Source organism: Oratosquilla oratoria, chromosome 42, assembly GCF_046742065.1.
Source record: "Oratosquilla oratoria isolate Oo_2021 chromosome 42, ASM4674206v1, whole genome shotgun sequence".
Taxonomy (NCBI): domain Eukaryota; kingdom Metazoa; phylum Arthropoda; class Malacostraca; order Stomatopoda; family Squillidae; genus Oratosquilla; species Oratosquilla oratoria.
In genome coordinates, this window is record NC_134818.1 from 34,107,423 (window position 1) to 34,131,610 (window position 24,188).

Below are 24,188 nucleotides of genomic sequence, written 5' to 3' on the forward strand. Positions count from 1 at the left end.
GAGGGAGGGTGGAGGGGTGTGGGGTGTATTCAGGGATGGAATGGGTGGGAATGATTCTATGCCTTTTCCTTTTTGGCTACCTCCCTTGTAAGGGGGAAAAAGCCTTGGTATATGTATGTATGTAAAAGTAAGGTGATGAGATGTACAAGGGGTGAAAGTGGCAGTAGTCTGGAAGTGAGCATTAAGGGAGAGCGACTGGAGGAAGTGGATAGTTTTAGATACTTGGGTGCAAATGTGGCAGGAAAAGGTGGAGGTAGAATGTAGATTGAGAGAAGCGAGTAAATACCTTGGTGGATTAAAAAGTGTAGTGAGGAATAGACATTTGGGAATGGATGCTAAGAGGAGACTATATGAAGGAGTGATTGTGCCAACAGCACTGTATGGGGCAGAAACATGGAACATAAGAGAGGAAGAGAGAAGGAGTTTGAGATGAGGTATCTGAGAAGTATGATGGGGGTTACTAGGCTAGATAGAGTGAGAAATGAGGAGGTGAGGAGGAGAACGGGGGTGGAAAGGGAGTTGGGAGATAGGGTTGATGAAAGAATATTAGGATGGTTTGGACACATAGAAAGAATGAGTGAAGAAAGACTAGTAAAAGAGGTATGGAAGGCAGATGTGGAGGGAGTGAACATGAGGGGACGTCGTAGGATGAGGTGGATGGATGGGGTGAAAGGTGCTTTGGGGAAGAGGGGAATGTCTGTTGAGGAAGGACGGGAGAGGACAGAAGGCAGGGGTGAATGGAGAATGGTTGTATATGGATGATGTTGTGATGCATGAGGTGGAATGGGCGGGTGGATGGGGGGTGAGGTAGTATGTGTGAGCAAATTTTGACACAGCCCGAAGGGATTTCTCCCCGTCTTCTCCTTTTATGCATGGGGGGATGGAGAGGGGGGGTCGCTGATTTAATGAAGCGGCCTTGCTGTGGATGTGCTGTGTCTTGCGACACTGCTTCTGACCCAGGGCAGTGGACAAGGTGCAGGGATGACCCATCATCCAGGAGGTGCTAAGATGAGAGGGAGGGTGGAGGGGTGTGGAGTGTATTCAGGGATGGAATGGGTGGGAATGATTTTATGACTTTGCCTTTTTGGCTGCCTCCCTTGTAAGGGAGAAAAAGCCTTGGTATATGTATATATGTATGTTTTTTTATGATGTTGATGATGACTTGAGACACATAAACTTCTGACAGCTGCTAGATGTACACTGCCAGTGGTTGACATTCCACCAGCATTACCAGACAGGTCTCACAGACTCCATGTTAAAGTCCCGCAGACCCCAATTAATACCCATGATCTAGGGTTCCAAAATACAAGTAGATAAAAAACATGTGCTCTTTCTCACTCTCATTGCTTTTCTAGGATGGTGTTGGTTAGAGAATTTGAGGATAGAAATTTTTAGTATCTCCATGATTGTTGTGATATTTTATTTTGCTGTTGCAGGATAACATGAGGGCAGCCTTTGATTTGAACAATCTGCATTCAGAATGTCAGAAGAGCCTCTTGGCCAAGAAGAAGAACAAGAAGGAAGACCATGAGAAAAAAGACTAGGGAGTTCAGATTTCAGTTTGCATGACCATTAATGGCACCTAAGTTTGTGTTTTGTTTCTGTTATAGAAGAGACTCTGGTGGAAATGTGTGACATCAAGGTCAGTGGTTGGTTCACGTGTTCTGCCTTGGCAGAAGTTTTGGTTTATGAAGCTGTGTGTATTATACTGAGGATTCTGAGTTGAAGCTAATAGCATGCACACACAAAAAGTAGGTAAGAATGCTCATGATATGTTAATCTTTTCTTTTTATGTTGTGCAGTAAATGATTGTTTGAGTTCCACTTGTTACATCTATGAGGCTTTTCATGACTGTTTTCAGTAGCTCTATGTCAATCTTTGTTAATTCTGTACAGTCTAGATAAGATTGGCTATAGTTTCAGGAGTGCCTAACAGTCTTTCAAGATATGTAAGAATTGTACACAAGTCAAGGTAATGACATCTCACAATACATACTAGTTGAGCACCATAACATGTTTTGTTAATTTGTAATTACCTTATTTGTATATATATTTTTTTCTTCTTTTAGCAAATGGATAATCAAAACTTGAGGTCCCATATGCTTTAGCCTAGAAATATCAAAATTATATCAGTTAGAAAGGATCAGATATTAGTGCCTGGGAGATTATAGTGATTCTATATTAATGTTATAATGAATAGCTCTAAAAACAGAACTGATTTCCTTGCCACGTACAATAGGGAAAACGGTTGTGGTTTCAAAGTTCTCGGTAAACCAGCTCAGTAGTACAGCCAAGTCTTCATATTACAGCAAATGACGTCCATGGTAGTGCTTTGAAAAAAATTTAGTTTTTGTTAGCATTACTCCAGAGAATGTGCATTTCTGCCACTTTCATTGTCCAGTAAGTTTCCAGATACTAGCACTGCAGTTGTCAATAAAAAGAATAATTTTGGCTAACAGAACATTTAGAATAGCCCTCAGCAGTGTGCTCTATACAATAGGAATTCTTAGCCTTTTAGCTTTATCCCCTGCCCACTTGACAGGCCTAGAATAATGTCTGTTGTTGTTGGTGCTATGTAAGCAAAGAAATATGGTTGCCATGGTAGTACTGTATCAACATTAGTTTTGGATCAATACTATGAAATAACCACCCCGGTAAAAATATTCAAAATATTCTTTTTATTATTCTATCTACCAAGAGCTTTTTCCCCTGTATAAGGGAGGTAGCCTAGTCAGAGGCACATACCTACTCCCACCCATTTCACTCCCTTCCACCACACTTATGTCCATATACAACTGTGATAATTGAAATCCCACATTATTTGTAGTGGTGGGCACAGTTAATCAAAATGTTAATGTTGTTATGTTAACATAGTTCAAAATCACCTTGTCTCCTTCCTTTGACTTCAACAAGAGGTAGTCATCCAGGTGGGGCCAAGGGTTCAGAGTCTCCTGTTCCTCTTGAAGTCCAGTAGCAACTACAGTGATGATTTGAAAAGTCAAGATCATGCTAGTGTCCTTATTGAAAATCTTGAAATAATTATAGAAATTTTCAGTTTGTTTATTGATTTTTTTTTCCAGCATTCTTGAGTTAACAGAAGTTAGATAATAATCAATCATCCATTGCTCCTGGTTAGATAAAATGAAAGTTAATCACTCCAGTATAGATAGAATAAGTTAATTTCAATGATTAACAGTTAAATGATTTTTGGTTTGGTACCCAGTTTTGATTATTTATGAAGTGAAGATAAAGATGAAAAAAAAAACCATGCACATGCAGCTGGGTGTCAGAAAGACCATGCTCAATTTGCAAACTGACATAAATGCCACAATGCTCTCAGCTGTATGTATCTAATTGCATTTTATTCTGTGCACAAAGCTTAAGAATCATAACTACATATGCTCAACAGCTTACATGATCATGTAATCCTGTGTGAAATTGGTAGCACACTCTGAATTCACCCAAGGATAAAACTGTCGTACAACTGCATCATTACCTCCTGTTTTAATTAAAAAATTTCTGTTTGGCAGAATTGCTCATATCAGTGATGAAAGCATCGCACACTCGCATAACATAGTATCCAGTTGCAAATACAAATGTATGTATATTTTTAGGCTATCATGGTGCATATATGGGCCTCATGGAAGAATTTTGTCCTCTGTATGTGCCAAACATTAGGTGTTATAAGCTTACTCGGGTCTTCAGTAATTGACAGCCATAAGAGCATGTAAGGACTGTTTTTTTTTTTTTAATCTTTTTGGCAACCTTTCCCTTTGTGTTTTGTGATACAAGTAATTCAAAACTGGTTGAGGTCTGAGATGAGCATATCATAGATAAGACTAGTGTATTGGTATGTAAAATATGTGGGTTTATATATATATATATATATATATATATATATATATATATATATATATATATATATATATATATATATATATATATATATATATGTATATCAGAGAACACTTACTTAGAGACTTCTTTATTGGTCACATTTTTTTGTGCAGAAAACAGATGTATAGATAATGTAGTATATACAATTGTAGGATCCTTAGTCAGATTCTGGATTACATTTCTCATTTGTATTATAGGTTTCATCAGATCTTTCTTCATCACCTCATTTGTGTTGACAAGCCCTACCCTTTCAGATTGCAAGACAATTTAAAGCAGAATGAAATTGTTCACAAGTATAGGTTAAACTTCAACTGAATTGAAGATCATGGGAGAACCCCAGAATTGTTCTGTTTTAAATGCAGAGTTTCTTTTAAAGCCCATAATGAAGATCTTTTAGAAAATAAAGTTTACATTCACTTTAGTTTATGTAATGGTAATTGATAAGAATTATGAATTGATGGCAGGTACCTGCTAGTTGTGGCCCTGCAAGATGGAGATGGCAGAAAGAATAGTCTCCCCACTGTCCATTTTCAAAACCTGTCAACTCCCTCATCTCCCTCTGGAGATGCAGCCCTGAAGGGCTGGCATTTGGTCTCTGGATGAGGCCCAACATTTCTCTTTCAATTTTATCTGTATTTACATCACAAGGGCTGATACCTGATGACTACTCCCTTCTTGTTACTTTCAGCTGGTGACATATAAGCAGCACCACTCTAATACAACAATAACAACAGTCCAAGGTTTCTTCTATGAGAAATCCATAGGAGGCCTTGAGTACCATTGCCAGCTACTGCAGAGCAATAGGTTTTCAATCAGTGAAACTTGAGGCAACAATTATTATTATTAAGAAATTAATAGAATTATAGTTGTTGGACTTGAATTTCCCAAACTTTTTAGATCTCTAGGAAGAAACTTGAGACTGTTGTCTATGTTGTATTAATGTGGGATAGTTTCTATAGTATTGATTTATATCAATAGGAGTTGGGGACCAGTCATCATTTATCAGTTCTTCTTATGTGAATAGGTGGAGGAAATGCAATTGAAGTCAACATAGAAATGTCTTGGATTCAGTCCAGAGATAAGTGTTAGTACACCTCCAAATGGAGAGGGGTGTGTTGATACAAGAGAGGTAGCCAAAAAAAAAAAAAAAAAAAGGGCATAAAAACCATTCCCACCCATTCCATCCCTAATACACTCCACTCCCCTCCACCCTCCCTCTTATCTTGGCACCTCCTGGTGTGTTGATAGGTTTTGAATATGGGTGGCAGAATGGAGACAATTCTCTCTAGTGTCCTTTGTACAGGACCACCTGTTTCCACTACCTGCCATTGGTCCTGAACTGACAGAAGAATTTGTACATAGTATAACTGAGATGAGCAATTAAGATTTGATTTGTACAGAGTAACATAAACAAACCAGATGACAGTCTTTTGTTCAGTAATACATCTTGGTAGTACCAAATGAAAATATGATACATAGGATGTTTTAAGAGAAATCTGCTAGAGCTCACATTAGTGCTTGTTTTGATCAAACTTCACTTGTTCATTGGTTCAGATTCCAGAGGATGTCTTCCTTGAGATACTAATGGCTAGCTTACTTGCAATGCAGGCATGTGGTTTGAATTCCTGATATTTTTGTTTATCATCCTGTGCACATTGGCTCCTTCCCACCTGATGGGAAGGTAGTATAACCATCCTTGTTCTGTAGGGTTAACCTACCTGCAACTCAAGTTCTTCACTACAGTCTGAGAAGTCTTAAAGGTTTTTACATTGCATTATGTTAAGATGGCATTAAATTGCATTTTTTTCTTAGAAGCAGATTCATTGATAAGAGGGCTAATGTCTTTCAGGTGCATCCATCTTAGGCAGTAGATTGTAAATAGGTGAGATTCTAAGTCATGTAATACAAATACAAAAAACGTGTCAAACTGTAACCATCATCTACCTATCTCTTGTCTCAGTCTTCACCTGCCAGGATAGCAGAAGTCATGATGATGGTTTTTATAGATGAATATATATATATAGAAGTATCATTAAACAAGTCCTGTAATTCAGTAGCTTATGGCTACAAGTATGAGTACTATACTTGAGAACTACAAATGTCATTCCTCCTTTGTTAATTTGTATATACTGTACCGTATGGGTTTGCATCTCCATTCCTAATATCCAGTAACCAGGATGACTGGAAATCACTTATTTTTGTGTTGAAGCATTTTTGAATTGTGAACTCTGACAGGGAGTTGTTGGGACCTCATTCTGTAGAGTTGAAGACCTATGTCAATGCAACTGTCAATAATAAAGCTCATGTTGTGACAGCATGTTTGCCAAAACTACACCTAATTGAATGTTGCATTGGGAGATCAGATTCAACTGCCATATAGGTTCAGTTGTGACAAAGATGCTGCCATAACATGAAGTTGTTATAAGCAGTTGGGCCAGATTCAGTTGGCAGTATTTTTACAGCTGATTTCATATTTCCTTTGTGACCCATCAAATGACTAATATAGTGTTTCATAGAAATTGGAGAGTTGGTAAGTTTTGTTATTTTGTAAATAAATGTTAAAGTTGCAGTTCTGCTTGATTCCCTTCACCTCTGTCAAGGTATGTTCTGTTAAAGGGTCTGAAGTGATGGTTTTCTCCAAACAGTAATATTTATTAAACTAAATCTATCACATTCTGAAACAAAATTGTAATTGACACACCTCAGAAAAATGTGATGTGACAAAGCCTGGTCCTCCACTTTAGACATGTACATGCATTCATATACCAAAGTCCTTTTCCCCCTTACAAGGGGATAGCCAAAAAACAAAGGCATGAAATCCACTCCCACCCATTTTATCCCCATATACTCCACTCCCATCATGTTAAAAAGTTTGGATTTTGAATTTAGAAGTATACCAGGTAATTGATATGTAATTGATATCAGACAAATGGAAAGAAAAAATAATGACCAAATGATGCTGCAGAACAGCTGTTGAAAAACAATAAGGATCAACTGAAGCTTTTCTTCTAGATGACTTGGCAAAAACAGCCTCCATACTCGTAAACAAATTGAGCTATATATACCCAAGACACAAAATGTATTGAAATTGTCAATAAAAAATTCATACCTTGCAATTTTTCTTTCTTTCTCAGACCCTTGCACGAAACCATTGATTATTACTACTTGACGAGGGAGCCTGACCCACTACCTCTTTTAGCACTTTTCTCCCATTCAGAGTCAGGACATAATATATGCTTTGCCTTCACCCCATCCCTGCCTTTAAAGATGGAACTATGGTATGTATGTACTAATAGAAGTAGTTCCTATCTATTTTTATACCAAGGGCTTTTTTCCCCCTTACAAGGGAGGTAGCTAAGTCAGAAGGCAAGCACCTATTCCCACCCATTCCACCACCCTTCCCTCCCTCTCATTTTACCTCCTAATAGATGATGGGTCATCCCTGTATCCTACCCACTGATATGGGTCAGAAGCAATGCAGCAAGGCCACTTCACTTAAGTGGTGACCTCCCCTCATGCAGAAAAAAGAAGACTGGGAGAAATCCTCTCAGGCTGCATAAAAAATTATGCACAACCACTCCTCTCTCTCCTCCCACATCTCTCACCCCATACTTTCCTTGCATCACAATATCATCTATATAGAGACAACCATTCTCCACTCAGCCTTATCTCCTGCCTTCTCCATTCTTTGCTCAATAGACATTCCCTTTTGCTCAATGCCCTTTTCACCCCATCCATTCATCTCATCCACAGTCATCCCTTCAAGTTCACTCCATCCACCCTGCCTTCCACACCTCTTTTCACTAATCTTTCTTCACTCATTCTTACCATGTGTCCAAACCATTCCATTACTCTTTCATCAGCCCTATCTGCCATCTCCTTTTCCACCCCAACTCTCCTCCTCACCTCCTTGTTTCACTCTACCCAACTTTGTAACTCGTACCATACTTCTCAGATATTTCACCTGAAACAAGTTTAAACTTTTCCTCTGCCTCTTGAATTCCATACAGTGCCATTAGCACAATCACCCATTCATATAATCTCCTTTTTGCATCCATTCCCAAATACCTATTTCTCATTACACATTTAAATCCCCCAAGCCATTTACTTGCTTCTCTATGCCTGTAATTTACTTCTACCTCCACTCCTCCCCCTCCTGCCACATGCAACCCCAGCCTCTCTGCTTTAACGCTTATTTCCAACTTGCTGCCATCCTCTCTCATTATGCATCTCATAACCTTACTTTTAGAAGTAGCTCGAGATATGATTAACCCCATCAATGGTACTTGCCCAGCTAACCAAAGCTGCTCCCAGGGATCTGTGTCACCTGCAAGAGTGGCAAGGGCTTCATGTGGCAGTTTGGTCCTCAATTCTTGGGGTTGGGGGTGGTCCCACAAATTGAAAACAACACATTGCTATATACCAGACCCCCTGATATCCATCCCTCTGAATCCTCTCTCCCCTGAGAGGACTGAATCCACCTTGCCAGGCTGTGATACAGCCACCATCCAGCCCTTCTAACTTAACAGAAGAGGCTGGATGACAGCACAGCAGATAACTGTCCAGAATGTAACACCTCACCCCATAGTATATAACACATTATGGAAGACAGCATTGTCCACAATTATACATGCCAACAACACATACACTATAAGGGATTTGTGGGAAAACCCCATTCCAGCCGTGGTGTTGCTTGGGGAGATGAGACTGCTAGGCCAGACAGTCTAGATAGCAATACCAACAACAACCCCTTCAGTATTGTGACATATTCCATATGTATCTATTTTATTAACAGTGGGTGATGTTCAGGAGAACAATGTCTTTTTGACTGGATATACACTGTGTGCTGTATCTTGCTGTATTGCTTTTAATCCAGGCAGTGGGTGGGAGAAAGGATGATCCTTTATCCACAAGGATCTAAGATAAAAGGGAAACAAATGGGTGACAGACGGGACTGGATGGAGTTGGGTGGGTGAATGTATCTATATACCATTGCTAACCATTACAATATATCTCATGCCTGACACGTGATCTACATGCATGCAAGGTGCCTGACCCTACGAGGCCGTTTTAGGAGGCACATAAATTACTACAAACTTATTGCTCCTCCACTTCCATCATAATAATCTCTACTGTATTCTTTCCATATGTGACATTCCTCACATTTATGTCCTTCTTAGTCAGGGACATAACTCCACCCCCTTGTTTTACCTCTCCGTTTTTATTCCAATAATTATATGCACCATGTCCTACACTGTTGGATAATGGTGGACCTTTCAATTTTGTCTCTACAATTCCATTATGTCTGGTTCTTTTTCTTTCAGATAATCATTCAGTTCGTTCAAGCCTGTTATTAAGCCATCTGTATTTGTGTAAGACACTTTTAATTTTCTGCTACTTCCATTGTATTTTCCGTTTCCCTTCTATTTTCCTCTGCTATGAACCATTTCCTCACTTAAATATTCACTACTCTCCAATAGAATTTCTCCTTTTCTGACTGTTCTTTTCTCGTTTTTTCCTTAGCCTCTAGTCTTTTTGCTTTCTCATCCTCTCTTTCCTCTTTATTCATTTCTCTTTTTATCCATACCTTTTTATATTGCTGTCTGCTAGTTTACCTGTTTTTGCTAAGATATTCTCTGCTGTCATTTTTTTCCTGAATTTAACCTTAATTGGTCTAGTCTTATCTGTATTGTATTTCCCGAGCTTATATATTTCTTCTATTTGTTTCCCTATTTCTTGTTCATCTTGAACTACTTTTAATATCTTATTTACTTTTCCTTTTCCTCCTTTATTCGTGTAGTCCTATTTAGATTATACTTCTCCATCCTTAATATAATTATACATTTCTTTTTATCTGCTAAGTCTCTTACTATATTCTCCTTCTCCCTCATCATTTTAATGTGTCTTTAGTTTGTTCTTTCATCTGCTGTTCCATTATACCTCTAAATTCCATTTTATTTCTTGTACTTTTTTCCAACCACTTACCTCTTTTGCTATGAACTCTTTATTCTCTTTATTACTCCTCTTCAATTCCTCATTCTCTTCCTTTACTTTTCTTAACTGTCTTTTTAATCCTACTATTTCTTTAGTTAGGTTTTGATTCTCCTTTAGTTCTTCCAGCTTATCAACTCTTTGAGTAACTGACTTTATTTGGTTAAACTTAGCTTCCCAAATTGCATTAATTTCTTTTAGTTTCCCCTCTAAATTTACTAGTCGGGGGAGGTTGTCATTTCCTCCCTCATTAAATCCATGGAAATAGTTATCTTTACCTTCCATTGCGCTGCTCTTATCTATATTTCTGATTTTTACTAATCACATAGACTTCACCATTATCGTCATGCCGTCTCTTATTTACATACCGTCTGAGTTCCTGGGCCCTATCTTCCCCTTCCTCATTTCCTTCTATTTTCCTCAGTAATCGCTCCCCTTCTCCTTTTTCTTCACCTTCCCACTACACCACGAGCTTTCCCCTTCCCTATTAATACAACACATGTACTTCCTTGTGATCCTCGAAATTTGACGAAATCACCGGAGTCCAGACTTCGCTGCCACTCCGACCGACGTGTGTGTGTGCGTGTGTATTTACCTAGTTGTATTATACGGGAAGGGGAGCTATGCTCGCGTTGACCCGTTTTTGTATCTCGCAAGATCATGTTTAATATTAAATTCTTGTATTGTTTTTGCACACAATATTTTTTCGTCCAATTTGCTCCATATATCTATCACTCTGTGTGGGAAGCTGTTCTTTTTCAGGTCTCTTCTGTAGTTATCCTTTTTGAGCTTCATTGCATGTCCTCTTGTTTTTCCTCTGTCCCACTTTAATAAGTCCTCTCTATCAAGGTATTCTTTTCCTTTCATAATTCTGTAGATGGTTAGTAGGTCCCCTCGTTCTCATCTTTGTTCTAGGGTTGGCAATTCCAGTTCGGCCTGCCTTTGTTCATATGTCAGGTTTGAAAGTGTTGGGGCCATCTTTGTCGTTGCTCTTTGTATTCTTTCTAAGTTTCTTATATTTTTTGTACTGGGTGATCATATCAGCGCTGCATATTCCAATTTTGGCCTTATCAGTGTTTGTAATATTTTCTTAATTATTTCCTTATCCAGGTATTTAAATGCTGCCTTTATTGATCTCAACAAATTGTATGTTTCTCTGACTATTTTATTTATATGTTTATCTGGCGACATGTCTTTGGTGATGATTACTCCTATGTCCCTTTCAGAATTTGCTTTCTTTACTTTTTTCCATCCATTTTATACTGTCCTGATATTCTCTTCTTGTTTTTTCCAAATTCAATTATACTGTACTTCTTGATGTTGAATTCTACCTCCCATCTCTTGCTTCATATTCTGAGACTTTGTTCAGATCACTCTATAATGAGTCACAGTCTATTGCGTCATCCACAAAGCAGTTCATGTAACTTTCATTGCCTTCATCCATGTCATTTACATATATAGCAAACATTATCGGAGCTAGTACTGACCCCTGTGGGACGCCACTACTCATTTCTTCCCATTTTGAATATTTGTCTCTAAGCACCACTCTCATTTTTCTTCCATGTCGGAAGTCCTCCATCCAATTCAATAGTTTTCCATGTATGCCTCCCATTGTTTCCAATTTATATAGTAATTTTCTGTGTGGTACCTTATAAAATGGCTTTTGTAAGTCCAGGAAGGCACAGTCTGCCCAGCCATCCCTTTCTTGCAATATATATATATATATATATATATATATATATATATATATGTTATATATATATACGGTATATATATATATATGTATATATATATATATATATATAAATCTTGAATAAAAATAAATTAAATTAGTGAACATAACATAACATAAGAATGATGAAGACTGCAAGAGACCATAAGGCCTACACTAGGCAGCTCCGTATCCATCACCACCTGTCATCCCCATCCATAAAGTTGTCTAATCGTTTCTTAAAACAACTGGTAGTTTCAGCGCTTACTACATGGTTAACCTACTAAGTTTACTCCATTCGTCAACCACCCTATTAGTAAACCAATTCTTGCCTATTTCCTTCTTAAATCTAAATTTGTCCAGTTTATAACCATTACTGCGAGTCCTGCCCTGTTGTTTTAATATGGTGACCTTGTTTGCATCACCCTCGTTAAAGCCTTTGATCCACTTGAACACCTTTATTAGATCACCCCGCACTCTGCGTCTTTCCAGTGAGTGTAAGTTAAGGTGCCTAAGCCTCTCTTCGTAAGGCAAATTTCTGAGTCCATGTATCATTTTGGTCCTTCTTCTCTGTACTGATTCTAGTGAATTGATGTCCATTCTGTGGAACGGAGACCAAAACTGTACCGCATAGTCAAGGATGGGTCTAACTATCGCTAGATAGAGTTTAATAATTAACCTACCTCTGCACTTCTATTCGTTACTGTCCTAGCAATGAAACCTAATGCTCTGTTAGGTTTATTCCTGACCCAGATCCTACACCTTCCCCACTACCACCCCAACCTCAACCCCAAACGGCAACATACAACACATACAAAACACACAACATCAACATATTACAACACAACATTGACGGAATTAACACTAAAAAACATGAACTTGAACACTTTCTCAAACAACACAACATACACATTGCAATTCTACAAGAAACAAAATTAAGACACTCACACAAAACACCATCATTTCATAATTACACCACCATCAGACAAGACCGGACTGACGGCAATGGCGGTGGACTCATCACCCTGATCCACCATTCCATCTGTTTTGTGGACACAAGTGCCACAACCAAAATTCTCCTCCCTACCACAGATAACACAACTGAAACCCAATCCATTCGTATCCGCACAGGCAACAATTCAACACTAACAATAGTTAACATGTACATTCCCCCCCAATCATCCCCCACAGTTCCAAACACCTTCAGACCTCAACTCAGCCAACTAACCTCAATCCCCAACCTGATCATGGGTGGTGACTTCAACGCCAAGTCGTCTGCCTGGTTTGTCGACAACCCTGACACAGACAGAGGGCTTGATATACAGACTCAATTCGACTCATTGACTATCATGAACAACACGCATAATCATACACATATCCCATACCAAGCCCTCTACACTCCCTCCTCTCCTGATATCACCTTTTGCTCCCCCTGCCTAACCCCAACAACATCATGGAGAGTGGTCGGAGCCCTTGGTTCTGACCACCTTCCAATCATCATCACCACCAAAACAAGATACACCCCAGCTGGCCACAGACACACTTACACCAATTACAAGAGAGCTAACTGGGAAGCCTTTAATGAAGAGACAGAACAACATTTTGAAACACTTAACAGTACACCAATCACAAACATAAACAATGCTGTACACGCTTTTAATACAATCATACAAAACGCAGACAAGAGATACATCCCTAGAGGCAACAGAAAATCACACAACCCCAACTTCACACCAGAAATCCAAGGCCTCATCAGACAACGTGACACACTTAAACACGATACCCCCACACCTATCCCTCAAAACATAGCAGACCAAATACAAACACTAAACACTGTGATTGCCAATAAAATACATGAACAAAAAACACAAAATTGGCAAAACTTTATCAATACACTTGATCACAAAACAAACACCAGCAAATTGTACAAAACACTCAACAGCATCACACTATCCAACACTAACACTACACGCTCTCACGCAGCAATAATCACAACAACAGATAATCTACCCTCAAACAGACAACAAGCAAACGCACTCATACGTCATTTCGCACAGACGAGCCATCTTACATCTCACCCTGACGACCGACGCACCATTCGACGTAAGAAAGACTTTCCCACAGACTCAGACTATACACCCTTCATAGACAGTCAGACAAAACTCATAATGCATAGTCTCAAGCACTCATCTGCCTGTGGCCCTGATAACATAAGCAACATCCACCTAAAACACATTGGACCACAAGGTATACACGCACTCACAAACATTGCAAACTACAGCTATTCACACAACACTATACCCGACATCTGGAAGCATGGTAAAATAATCACCATTCCAAAACCGAACAAAGACCCAACAATCCCAACATCGCACCGCCCAATCACACTTCTCTGCACCCCCTCTAAAGTCATTGAACGCCTAATACTTAAACTTGTCACACCATATATTCCCCTTGCTGACTCACATCACGGTTTTAGGCCACTACACTCCACAAACACTCTTCTGACAAACCTCACACAAAGAATTTTAGATGGCATCAATTCAGATAGGCCCCACCACAGAACACTTCTTATAACATTGGACATTAGTAAAGCTTTTGATGCTATCCCACGCCACAACCTAACAAATAAAATATATAACACAGACATGCACAATAACACCAAAAGATGGCTGGCCAATTATCTGGCAGGCAGGAATGCTCATGTGTCATATAATGGCCAATCATCGCACATCAGAAACATTAAGAACGGAGTACCACAGGGCTCAGTTCTATCCCCCACATTATTTAATCTATACATGCATGACTTACCCACGCCAGACACCTCAGAAATACAAATCTCTTCCTACGCAGACGACATAACAATCACATGCACACATCGTAACACAGACAAAGCTGCAGAAATAATCCAGCCTTACCTTGACACACTCAACACATGGTTCATCACAAACAGACTCAAAATAGCTCCAACCAAATCTACAGCAACACTTCTCACCAACTGGACAAAAGAACACAAATACATACCTCATCTCTACATCAACAACACTCTAATACCACACACAAACACACCGAAAATTCTCGGTGTAACATACGATACATCCATGTCTTTCAAACAACACCTCACAAACATAAAAAACAAATGCACACCTAGACTTAACGCACTCAAGTCAATCACTGGAACAACATTTGGACAAAACAAAGAAACTAATATAACAATATACAAACAATGCATACGCTCAGTGATGAATTATGCGAGTCCTGCATGGGCTCCTAATCTCAGTGAGACACACCACAACACCCTTCAAATCATACAAAACAAAGCCCTAAAAACAATTACAGGCTGCACAAATACATCACCTACAGACCATTTACACCATGAAACAAAAGTCCTCAAAGTCAAGGACCACCTCGACATGAGAGGCACACAAACACTTGCTGCAGCCACCACAAACACATCACACCCGCTACACTACATAGCAGAACACCCACACACACCAAGAAACATTAAAACTACACCCATAGACCTTTATTACACACAGATACTCTCTTCTCTTCCTCCACAACCACCAAATACCAGCCTCCGGAAACATATTCATAATCATATCACTCACCGCTCCATTAACACACTGAAAGACAACACACTGCTACATGCCAGACCCCCTGATATCCACCCTTCTGAATCCTCTCTCCCACGTAAGGACAGAGTCCACTTGGCCAGACTGCGATGCGGTCACCACCCAGCACTTCTAAGCTACCAGAAGAGGCTGGACGACCGTGTTGTGAACAGCTGCCCAGGATGTAACACTTCACCCCATACCATACAACACATAATGGAAGACTGCATTATACACAATCATGCACGCAAACAACACAACATACACTCTATAAAGGATTTGTGGGAAAACCCAGTTTCGGCTGTGGCCTTCCTTGGGGAGACGGGACTGCTCGGACAGACAGTCTAGGGAACGACAACAACAACTATCGCTAGATAGAGTTTAATAATTACCTCTGCATTTCTATTCGTTACCGTCCTAGCAATGAAACCTAATGCTCTGTTAGGTTTATTCCTGGCATTAATGCACTGTTTTCTGGTTTTAAGGTCCGGACTCACCAGAACTCCCAAGTCTCTCTCGCACTCAGTTTTCTCTAAAAGCATGTTATCTAAGCTGTATCTACTTTCGGGGTTGTGCAGCTTAGATAACACGCTTTTAGAGAAAACTGAGTGCGAGAGAGACTTGGGAGTTCTAGTGGTACATGATCTCCCTTGTCTGAATCCAAGTTACCTCGGGTTCAGTATATTATTCTCCTCCAGATATTTTGTCCATCTATCTTTGATGATTCTCTCACAAATTTTAACTATTGTGCTCGTTAGTGACACCGGTCTATAATTTGTTGGGTCTTCCTTATTTCCCCCTTTATATATTGGCACTATATTAGCATTTTTCCAGACTCCTGGTAGTTTTCCTTCTTTGAATGAGTATTCAATTATTTTGTACATTTTCCTGTTAGTTCGTCTACACATTCCTTTAGTATCCAGTTTGCAAGTCCGTCCGGGCCATGTGACTTCTTAACGTCAAACTTTAATATTTGATTCCTTATTTCATTCTGAAAATATTTAATTTCTTCAATGGAGGAAATCTTACTTCAAATCTTTGATTACAGTTTTTGTAGATTTTTTTCCTCTTTGGTGAATACAGATTTGAAATGTTTGTTTATAATATCTGCCATTTCTATATCTTCTGTGTGAGAATACACCTTGACGTAATTTAATTATTTCCTGTTTATTTTTTAGTTTGCCGTTTGCATATCTATAAAATAGCTTGGGTTAACCTTTATATTCGTCTATTATGTCCTTTTCATAATTTCTTTTTTCTTCGCTACGTATTTTTACCAGGGCTGCGGAGTCGGAGGTTTTAGCTGGAGTCGGAGTTGGATTTCTAAGAGTACTAGGAGTCGGAGTCGGAATTTTTTATCCGACTCCGACTCCTTTAGTCCAATAAAAATATTTTTTTAACATGGTTTCCCTGTTTGGTTTTACCAGTTGCACAATTTAGCAGTTTTTGTATGGTTTTGCTTTTATTTTTGGAGGCAATAGTGCGTGTGTGCAGTGTATATGTACACTAAGTGGTCTCTCCAGATGGAAACAAAAAACAATCCATCAATAATAAAAAAAAAAAAAAAAAAATACACAATACTGACAAGCTATCGTTGTCAGTCTGGGTAAAAGTGTTTGTGGTCACGTATTTGTAGTTGTTTCCCGTAAGGAGAGTGAAACTATATATATATACTGTATATATATATATATATATATATATATATATATATATATATATACATATACATATAAAGTATATATATATATATATATATATATATATATATATATATATATATTGATAAGTATCTTAGACAAATTATTTGGATGATGGAGAACATAAACACAGGGGAAGGCTCGGAACCCTAAACACTAGAACTTCTTCAGAGAGTGTATGTTGAACTGTAATTGAAGTTTATGTACTAAATCTAATTATCTTTTCGGACACTTGGGAAAGGTCGTTTTTCTGGCGTGTTTTAGAATTAAAATACTAGTTTCTTTAGCTAAATTGATAAACCCTCCTCGATGATTCGATGAATTATTAGTTGAAATATATGCTGATTCAACAATTCTAGTGAATTTATCAAAACCTTTATGTAGCACTTCAGCTTCTCTCCAGTTTGGTAAATGATCGAATTTTTCGGCATGAACTACTAAAGAATTAGATGTCCTATGTGCTTTTATGTCGTTTTTATGTTCATAAATTCTTTTTTCAAATCCTCTTGACGATTCGCCAAAATAAGCTAAAATAACTAACAAGAGGATAGGTGATTTAATAAAGACTTCTGAAAAGAGAACCAATTCCGAAAACAGGGTCGTATACAAAATCCCGTGCAATAGTTGCTCAATGGCTTATTTTGGCGAATCGTCAAGAGGATTAGAAAAAATAATCTATGAACATAAAAACGACATAAAAGCACATACGACATCTAATTCTTTAGTAGTTCATGCCGAAAAATTCGATCATTTACCAAACTGGAGAGAAGCTGAAGTGCTACATAAAGGTTTTGATAAATTCACTAGAAGAATTGTTGAATCAGCATATATTTCAACTAATAATTCATCGAATCATCGAGGAGGGTTTATCAATTTAGCTGAAGAAACTAGTATTTTAATTCTAAAACACGCCAGAAAAACGACCTTTCCCAAGTGTTCGAAAAGATAATTAGATTTAGTACATAAACTTCAATTACAGTTCAACATACACTCTCTGAAGAAGTTCTACGCGAACAAAACGTTAGAGTGTTTAGGGTTCCGAGCCTTCCCCTGTGTTTATGTTCTCCATCATCCAAATAATATATATATATATATATATATATATATATATATATATATATATATATATATATATATATATATAATATTTTGTACTATACTGCAATGCTTTTACTTCAACATAAATAAACATCAATTCGTGCTGTCACATGCATTGTGTGCTACTAGTACTAACTAGTCTAATGTAAACAAACGGCTGCAGATTCTGCCTGAAGCAGTCTCCCAGTGAATTTTCTTTTCCTTCATTTTCGGTAGTTTTATCACATTTTCCTTTAATAGAAATATGCTAGATTATGATAAAGCTACTTCAGAATATGAAAATCATACATTTATCAAAGAAATTTAGTGGTTTGTAATATACGAAATAGAAACAGGCTACTGATCATGGTTACTAGTGAATACAATAGGCCTACAAGTGAAGCAATGAAAAATAGAAATCAGATTAAAGAAAATCACGAACCATTTTAATCTAATTCAAAACGGATTATGGTATAAAGACAATTGCAAATTAGGCCTAAGTGTACCAGATATTTATGCTTTAACCCATCACCATAATTCTATCTATATACAAAAGGCTTTTTCCCCCTTATCAGGGAGGTAGCCAAGTCAAAAGGCATAAACCCACTCCCTCCCATCATCCCTTCCACCCTCACATCTTAGCTCCTCGTGGACGACGGGTCATCCCTGTATCCCGTCCACCACCCTGGGTCAGAAGCAATGCAGGACACAGCACATCCACAGCAAGGCCGCTTCACGTAATTGACGACCCCCCTCTCTCCGTCCCCTCACATAGAAAACGGAGGACGGGGAGAAGTCCCTTCGGGCTGCGTCGAAGTATCATTCACACTTTCACACTCCCCAAACCCCCCCATCCTCCCATCCCTTCCCTTTCTTTTCATCACAGTATCATCTATACACAGCCCTTCTCCACTCATCCTTATCTGCTCCACAGACATTCCCCTCTTGCTCAACGCCCCTGTCACCCCATCCATCCATCTCATCCTCGGTCGTCCTCTCAAGTTCACTCCCTCCATCTCTGCCTTCCATACCCCTTTCACCAGTCTTCCTTCATCCATTCTTTCCATGTGTCCAAACCATCCTAACAGTCTTTCATCAGCCCTCTCAGCCAACTCCTTTTCCACCCCAGCTCTTCTTCTCACTTCCTCGTTTCTCACGCTATCCAGCCTTGTAACCCTCACCATACTTCTCAGACATTTCATCTCAAACACATTTAAACTCTTCCTCTCTGCCTCTCTCAAATTCCATGTCTCTGCCCCACACAGCACTGTCGGCACAATCACCCCTTCATACAATCTCCTCTTTGCATTAATTCCCAAATGTCTATTTCTCATTACTTTTTTAAATCCCCCAAGGCATTTGTTTGCTTCTCTCAATCTACAGTTTACCTCTACCTCTACTCCTCCCTTTGCAGCCACATATGACCCCAAGTACCTAAAACTATCCACTTCCTCCAGCCTCTCCCCTTTAAGACTTACTTCCAACTCTCCACCATCCTCTCCTCTTGTACACCTCATCACTTTACTTTTACCCACATTCACCTTCAACTTTCTCCTATCACACACCCTCCCAAACTCAGTCACTAACTCTCCCAATGGCTCCTCTGACCCTGCCACAAGTGCAGTGTCATCAGCAAACAACAACTGACTTACCTCACACTTTTCTCCTTTTTCCGCAACCAACTCCAGTCCCCTGCCCATTTCTCTTGCATTTACCTCCTGTACCACCCCATCCATATACACATTGAACAGCCATAGTGACATGACACATCCCTGACGTAGTCCCTCCTTTACCTCAAACCATTCACTCTCTTCATTTCTGATTCTAACACAGGCTCTACTACTCTCATAAAAAACTCTTGACTGCTCTTAACAGCTTTCCCCCAATACCTGTTTACCCTATCATAAGCCTTTTACAAATCCATAAAGGCCCAAAAGACATCCTTACCCTTTCCTAAAGCTTTCTCACAAATCTGTCTTATCACAAAAATCTGATCCACACAGCCCATACCTCTCCTAAACCCACACTGCTCCTCACCAATTACTTCCTCTGGTCCTCTCCTAATTCTCTCAGTTATAGCCCTCCCATACGCCTTCCCAACTACAGTCAACAAACTGATCCCTCTGAAACTACTACATTCACACTTGTTCCCTTTTCCTTTGAAAAGCGGAGCTATACATGCACTCCTCAAGTCCTCTGGTACTCTACCCTCCCTTAGACACACATTAAACAACCTCACTAACCAGTCTACTATTACTTTACCTCCCTTCTTCAGACACTCCGCATGACACCCATCTAACCCAGGTGCCTTACCTGCTCTCATCATTTTAATCGCTACTTCCACCTCATCTTTTCTTATTTTTCCCTCATTTTCCTCACCCATCACTGTCATTTTCTTTGCGCCTTCCACTGCTATCACCATTCCCTCCCTATCCTCCTCTACATTCAACAGTTCCCTAAAATATTCTGCCCATCTTCCCCTTATCGCTTCCTCTTCCATTATCATCTTTTCATCTTTGCCTTTTACCTTTTCTTCCCTATTTGAATCAACTTCCCTTCCTCTTTTAATCTCTTAATAATAGTAAAAAGAAAATATTTAGGCCAAATATTGTACATTGTGTAATGTGACCTTGGTAAAGACAAATATTGATATACTGGTATACGGAATAGTCTGTAAAACCCTACTATTGATAGTAGCCTATTGAGTGACTACCGGACCTTAAATATTACCTACAAGATATACAGTTTGCATGATTTGGCTATGTTTCTTTTTGTAGGAATTGGTAAACAATAAGCATTGGATGCAAGAACAATTTAGATTACTTTGCCAAAGTTTCCTACTTTTCCCAGTGATGTAGCCTAGGCCAATTGTAAGGTCTTACCTGTTGTATGATAAATGCTGATTATGAGATAGGCTAACCTAGCGAATCATTAGCAGTTTGTATTATTTTTAAAACTTTGATGAAGAGTGTATATATATATATATATATATATATATATATATATATATATATATATATATATATATATATATATATATATATATATATATATATATATTTAACCTATTTCTTTTGGTACATGTTGTTTATCGGGTTCTTTAGAAAATAATAAATAGATAAAAATAAAGAAAATAGAAAAATAAAACTAATGAATTAATGATTTTTTTTATTGTTTTATTGTTTTATTTTTTTTTATTTTTATAAAAAAAAAAAGATAATCCACATTTACCTTTCTTTTTACCATAAATTGTAGTGTCGAATTTGTTTTTCCTAGACTATAGGCTGCCTCTACGAGGTATTCATAGGGTAGTCTAGGACTCTAACCAATATTTCTCATAGGCTAATCTAACCAACCATTTCATCACATTAAGATGATATCAGTTTACCCTACTTATTTAAAGTACAAACTACTATTTTTTTTATTTGCAAATTTCAATTGAGTAGTCTATAAATTCTATAATTATGAATAAAGCCTATTTTGTAATGTTTACAAATAAGAAATTTGTATAGATTTTAGCTTTGACCTCGTTATAATGTAATAATACTGGTAGATTCAAGGAACATATAAAATATTTTATCATAAGAAATTTTTATAGATTGAATTTTTAACCTAGTTATTAACATAATAATACGGGTGTATTCAAGGTACAGTACATATATTTTGTTATATTCTTGAAAGCTTTGTCTGAATTTTTACCATTACAGTAATTGGCAAGCCAACAATAGCTGTAAAATACTGTCTATAGATGTGCACTGTGAAATAATTTGTTGCTATTATAATTGTGCAAATAGAAAGCAGTAGGTCTCATTATTCCAAGTTTAAAAAATCTAAAAGAAATTGATACGTTTTGTGTTGAGAAAATTTAATAACCGTCCAGTATAGAATAGTTTTATAGCTAGTTACAGAATATGTACCATTTATAGAAGTTTCCAGAATGTAGTTTGTATTAATATTTCATTCATTCTATACTATGGGAGTTATAGCCAGTGGAATGTATTTCTATTTTTAATAAATACTCAATAAATATAATTATTAATTCAAATTCCTGAATAATTTGTCAACTGTCAAGTGACAGAGATGATTTTTATCTTTAAATAATTTAAACTAGCTACTTTACCTTTGTTGACAGTCTAATTAATTCAAATTATGTTAACATCTAGAACTCCATCATGTACACACGTACATGACAGTGTAGACAATAGTATATATCCACTACGTATGCACTATGCACGTACGTCTTCATGTATGTAAAAGTCAATGGAAGTGCCCTGAGATAAACTTTGACCAATCTCAGAGGCCAGATAGGAATGACATTAGAGCATATGTCACAGCATTTGATGATGACTGAAAAGGGGAGGAACAACAGCAGATATGAACAGTGTGCACAGGGGAAGGTTGTCTCTCTCTTTCCTGAACTGATTCCTGGTTTTTATGATAACATGGTGAAATTAATTCTGCAGTAAGTACTAGGTAGGGCATCCTCCATTAACCTTTCCTCATCATGATTTGTCACATTTTTTCCTAATATTGTGATAGAAGGTTTATGAGATTGGACAAATGAAATAACAGATGATTTTTTTGGGGGGGAGGGGAGGGGCAGAAAGGAAAAATAAAATATCTAGCTTGAAGTGGCAACTCTGCCATGACAGATCTGAAAGTGCTCATATGCTGGTAGATGATCATGAGCATAAATAATACCATTATATATTTAATATATATATGTTTATACGAATATACGTGCTTGTGTGCATATACATATATAAAGCTGGTTGAGTGTATATGTGAGTATATTTATCAAACAAGTGAATGTTTCACGTAAAAAATAATATACATGAAAAATATTTATAAAATGCTTGCTGAATAGGTGTGGGAGGCTGGTATATGGATCTGCAGAATAGATTTCCACATAGGGGTTAAGGAGTTAAGGAGTCGGGAGTCGGAGTCGGAGTCGGAGTCGGAGGAATCAAAGGAGTCGGAGTCGGAGTTGGACCTTATACCATCCGATTCCGCAGCCCTGATTTTTACATATTCATTTCTTAGTTTGGTGTATATTTTCCATTTTTCATTTTTTCCACCTTTTCCAGGCTTTATCTCTTCTGTGTGCACTTGGTCTTTTGGATCACGTGTTGGACTCGTGATCGACAGCTATTTCCCTCCTGGAAGAGAGCTCAGAGCTCGTACGTCCGATCTATGGGTAATGCTATGACCTTCCACACACACACACACACCCAACTCCCCGCCCACGAGAGTCAGAGTAACGACCCGAAGCGCAGCGGTACCGAAACAATTTCGGCCCTGGGCAGGATTCGAACCAAGTAGTACGGGCACCACCATGCTAGTAATTCATCGCTCTATCAACTGCGCCACAGTGTGTATGTGTGTGTGTGTGTTTACCTAGTTGTATCTTACGGGAAAGGTGAGCTAAGCTTGTGATGTCCCGTCTTTGTATCTCTCCATATCCAGTTTGCTCTTAAATTTTTGTATACACTGTTTTTTCATCCAATGTGTTCCATACATCTAACACTCTGTGGGGAAAGCTGTTCTTTTTCAGGTCTCTCCTATAATTGCCCTTTTTTAAGCTTCTTCCCATGTCCTCTTGTGTTTCTATCCCAAATTAGCAAATCTTCTCTGTCAAGAACTTCCATGCCTTTCATAATTCTATAGAAGGTCAACAAGTCACCTCTTTCTCTCCTCTGTTCCAGAGTCGGCAACTCCAATTTTATCAGTCTTACTTCATATGAATATTTTGAGAGATCTGGGGCCATCCTCGTAGCTGTTCTGGATTCTCTCAATCTTCTTTATATTCTCTTTTGTATTGGGTGACCACAGTGTCGCTGCATACTCCAATTTAGGTCTTATCATAGTGACTAGTATTTTCCTCACAATTTCTTCATCCAAATAGGTAAAGGCCACCATTATTGCTCTCAGCAAGTTGTAGTTTTCGCCGACAATCTTGTTTATATGTTTGTCTGGAGACATCTATTGTGATAATCATTCACAGATCTTTTTCAGATCCTTCTTTCATAACTTCTGTTTCGCCAATTTTATGTCTTCCAGATATCATTTTTTTTTTCTTTTACCTTTTCCAAATTCCATTATGCTACCTTTTTCTGTGTTGAATTTCACTTCCCACTTCTGACTCCATTCCCAAACCATGTTTAGATCTCTCTGTAATGATTGTGTATGTGTGTTGTATTTT

At 38.2% G+C, this 24,188-nt stretch overlaps 1 protein-coding gene across 1 annotated transcript in view; it reads left to right on the forward strand.

Moving 5' to 3' along the window:
* The window catches only part of LOC143021729 (thioredoxin-related transmembrane protein 2 homolog), a 13,002-nt gene extending 7,941 nt beyond the window's left edge, over positions 1 to 5,061 (forward strand). The window contains exon 5 of the mRNA XM_076179406.1: positions 1,437 to 5,061. Within this exon, the coding sequence (XP_076035521.1) occupies positions 1,437 to 1,544 (108 nt within the window). The 3' untranslated portion in view covers positions 1,545 to 5,061. The remainder of the gene's footprint in view (positions 1 to 1,436) is intronic.
* The last annotated feature ends 19,127 nt before the right edge of the window (positions 5,062 to 24,188 follow it).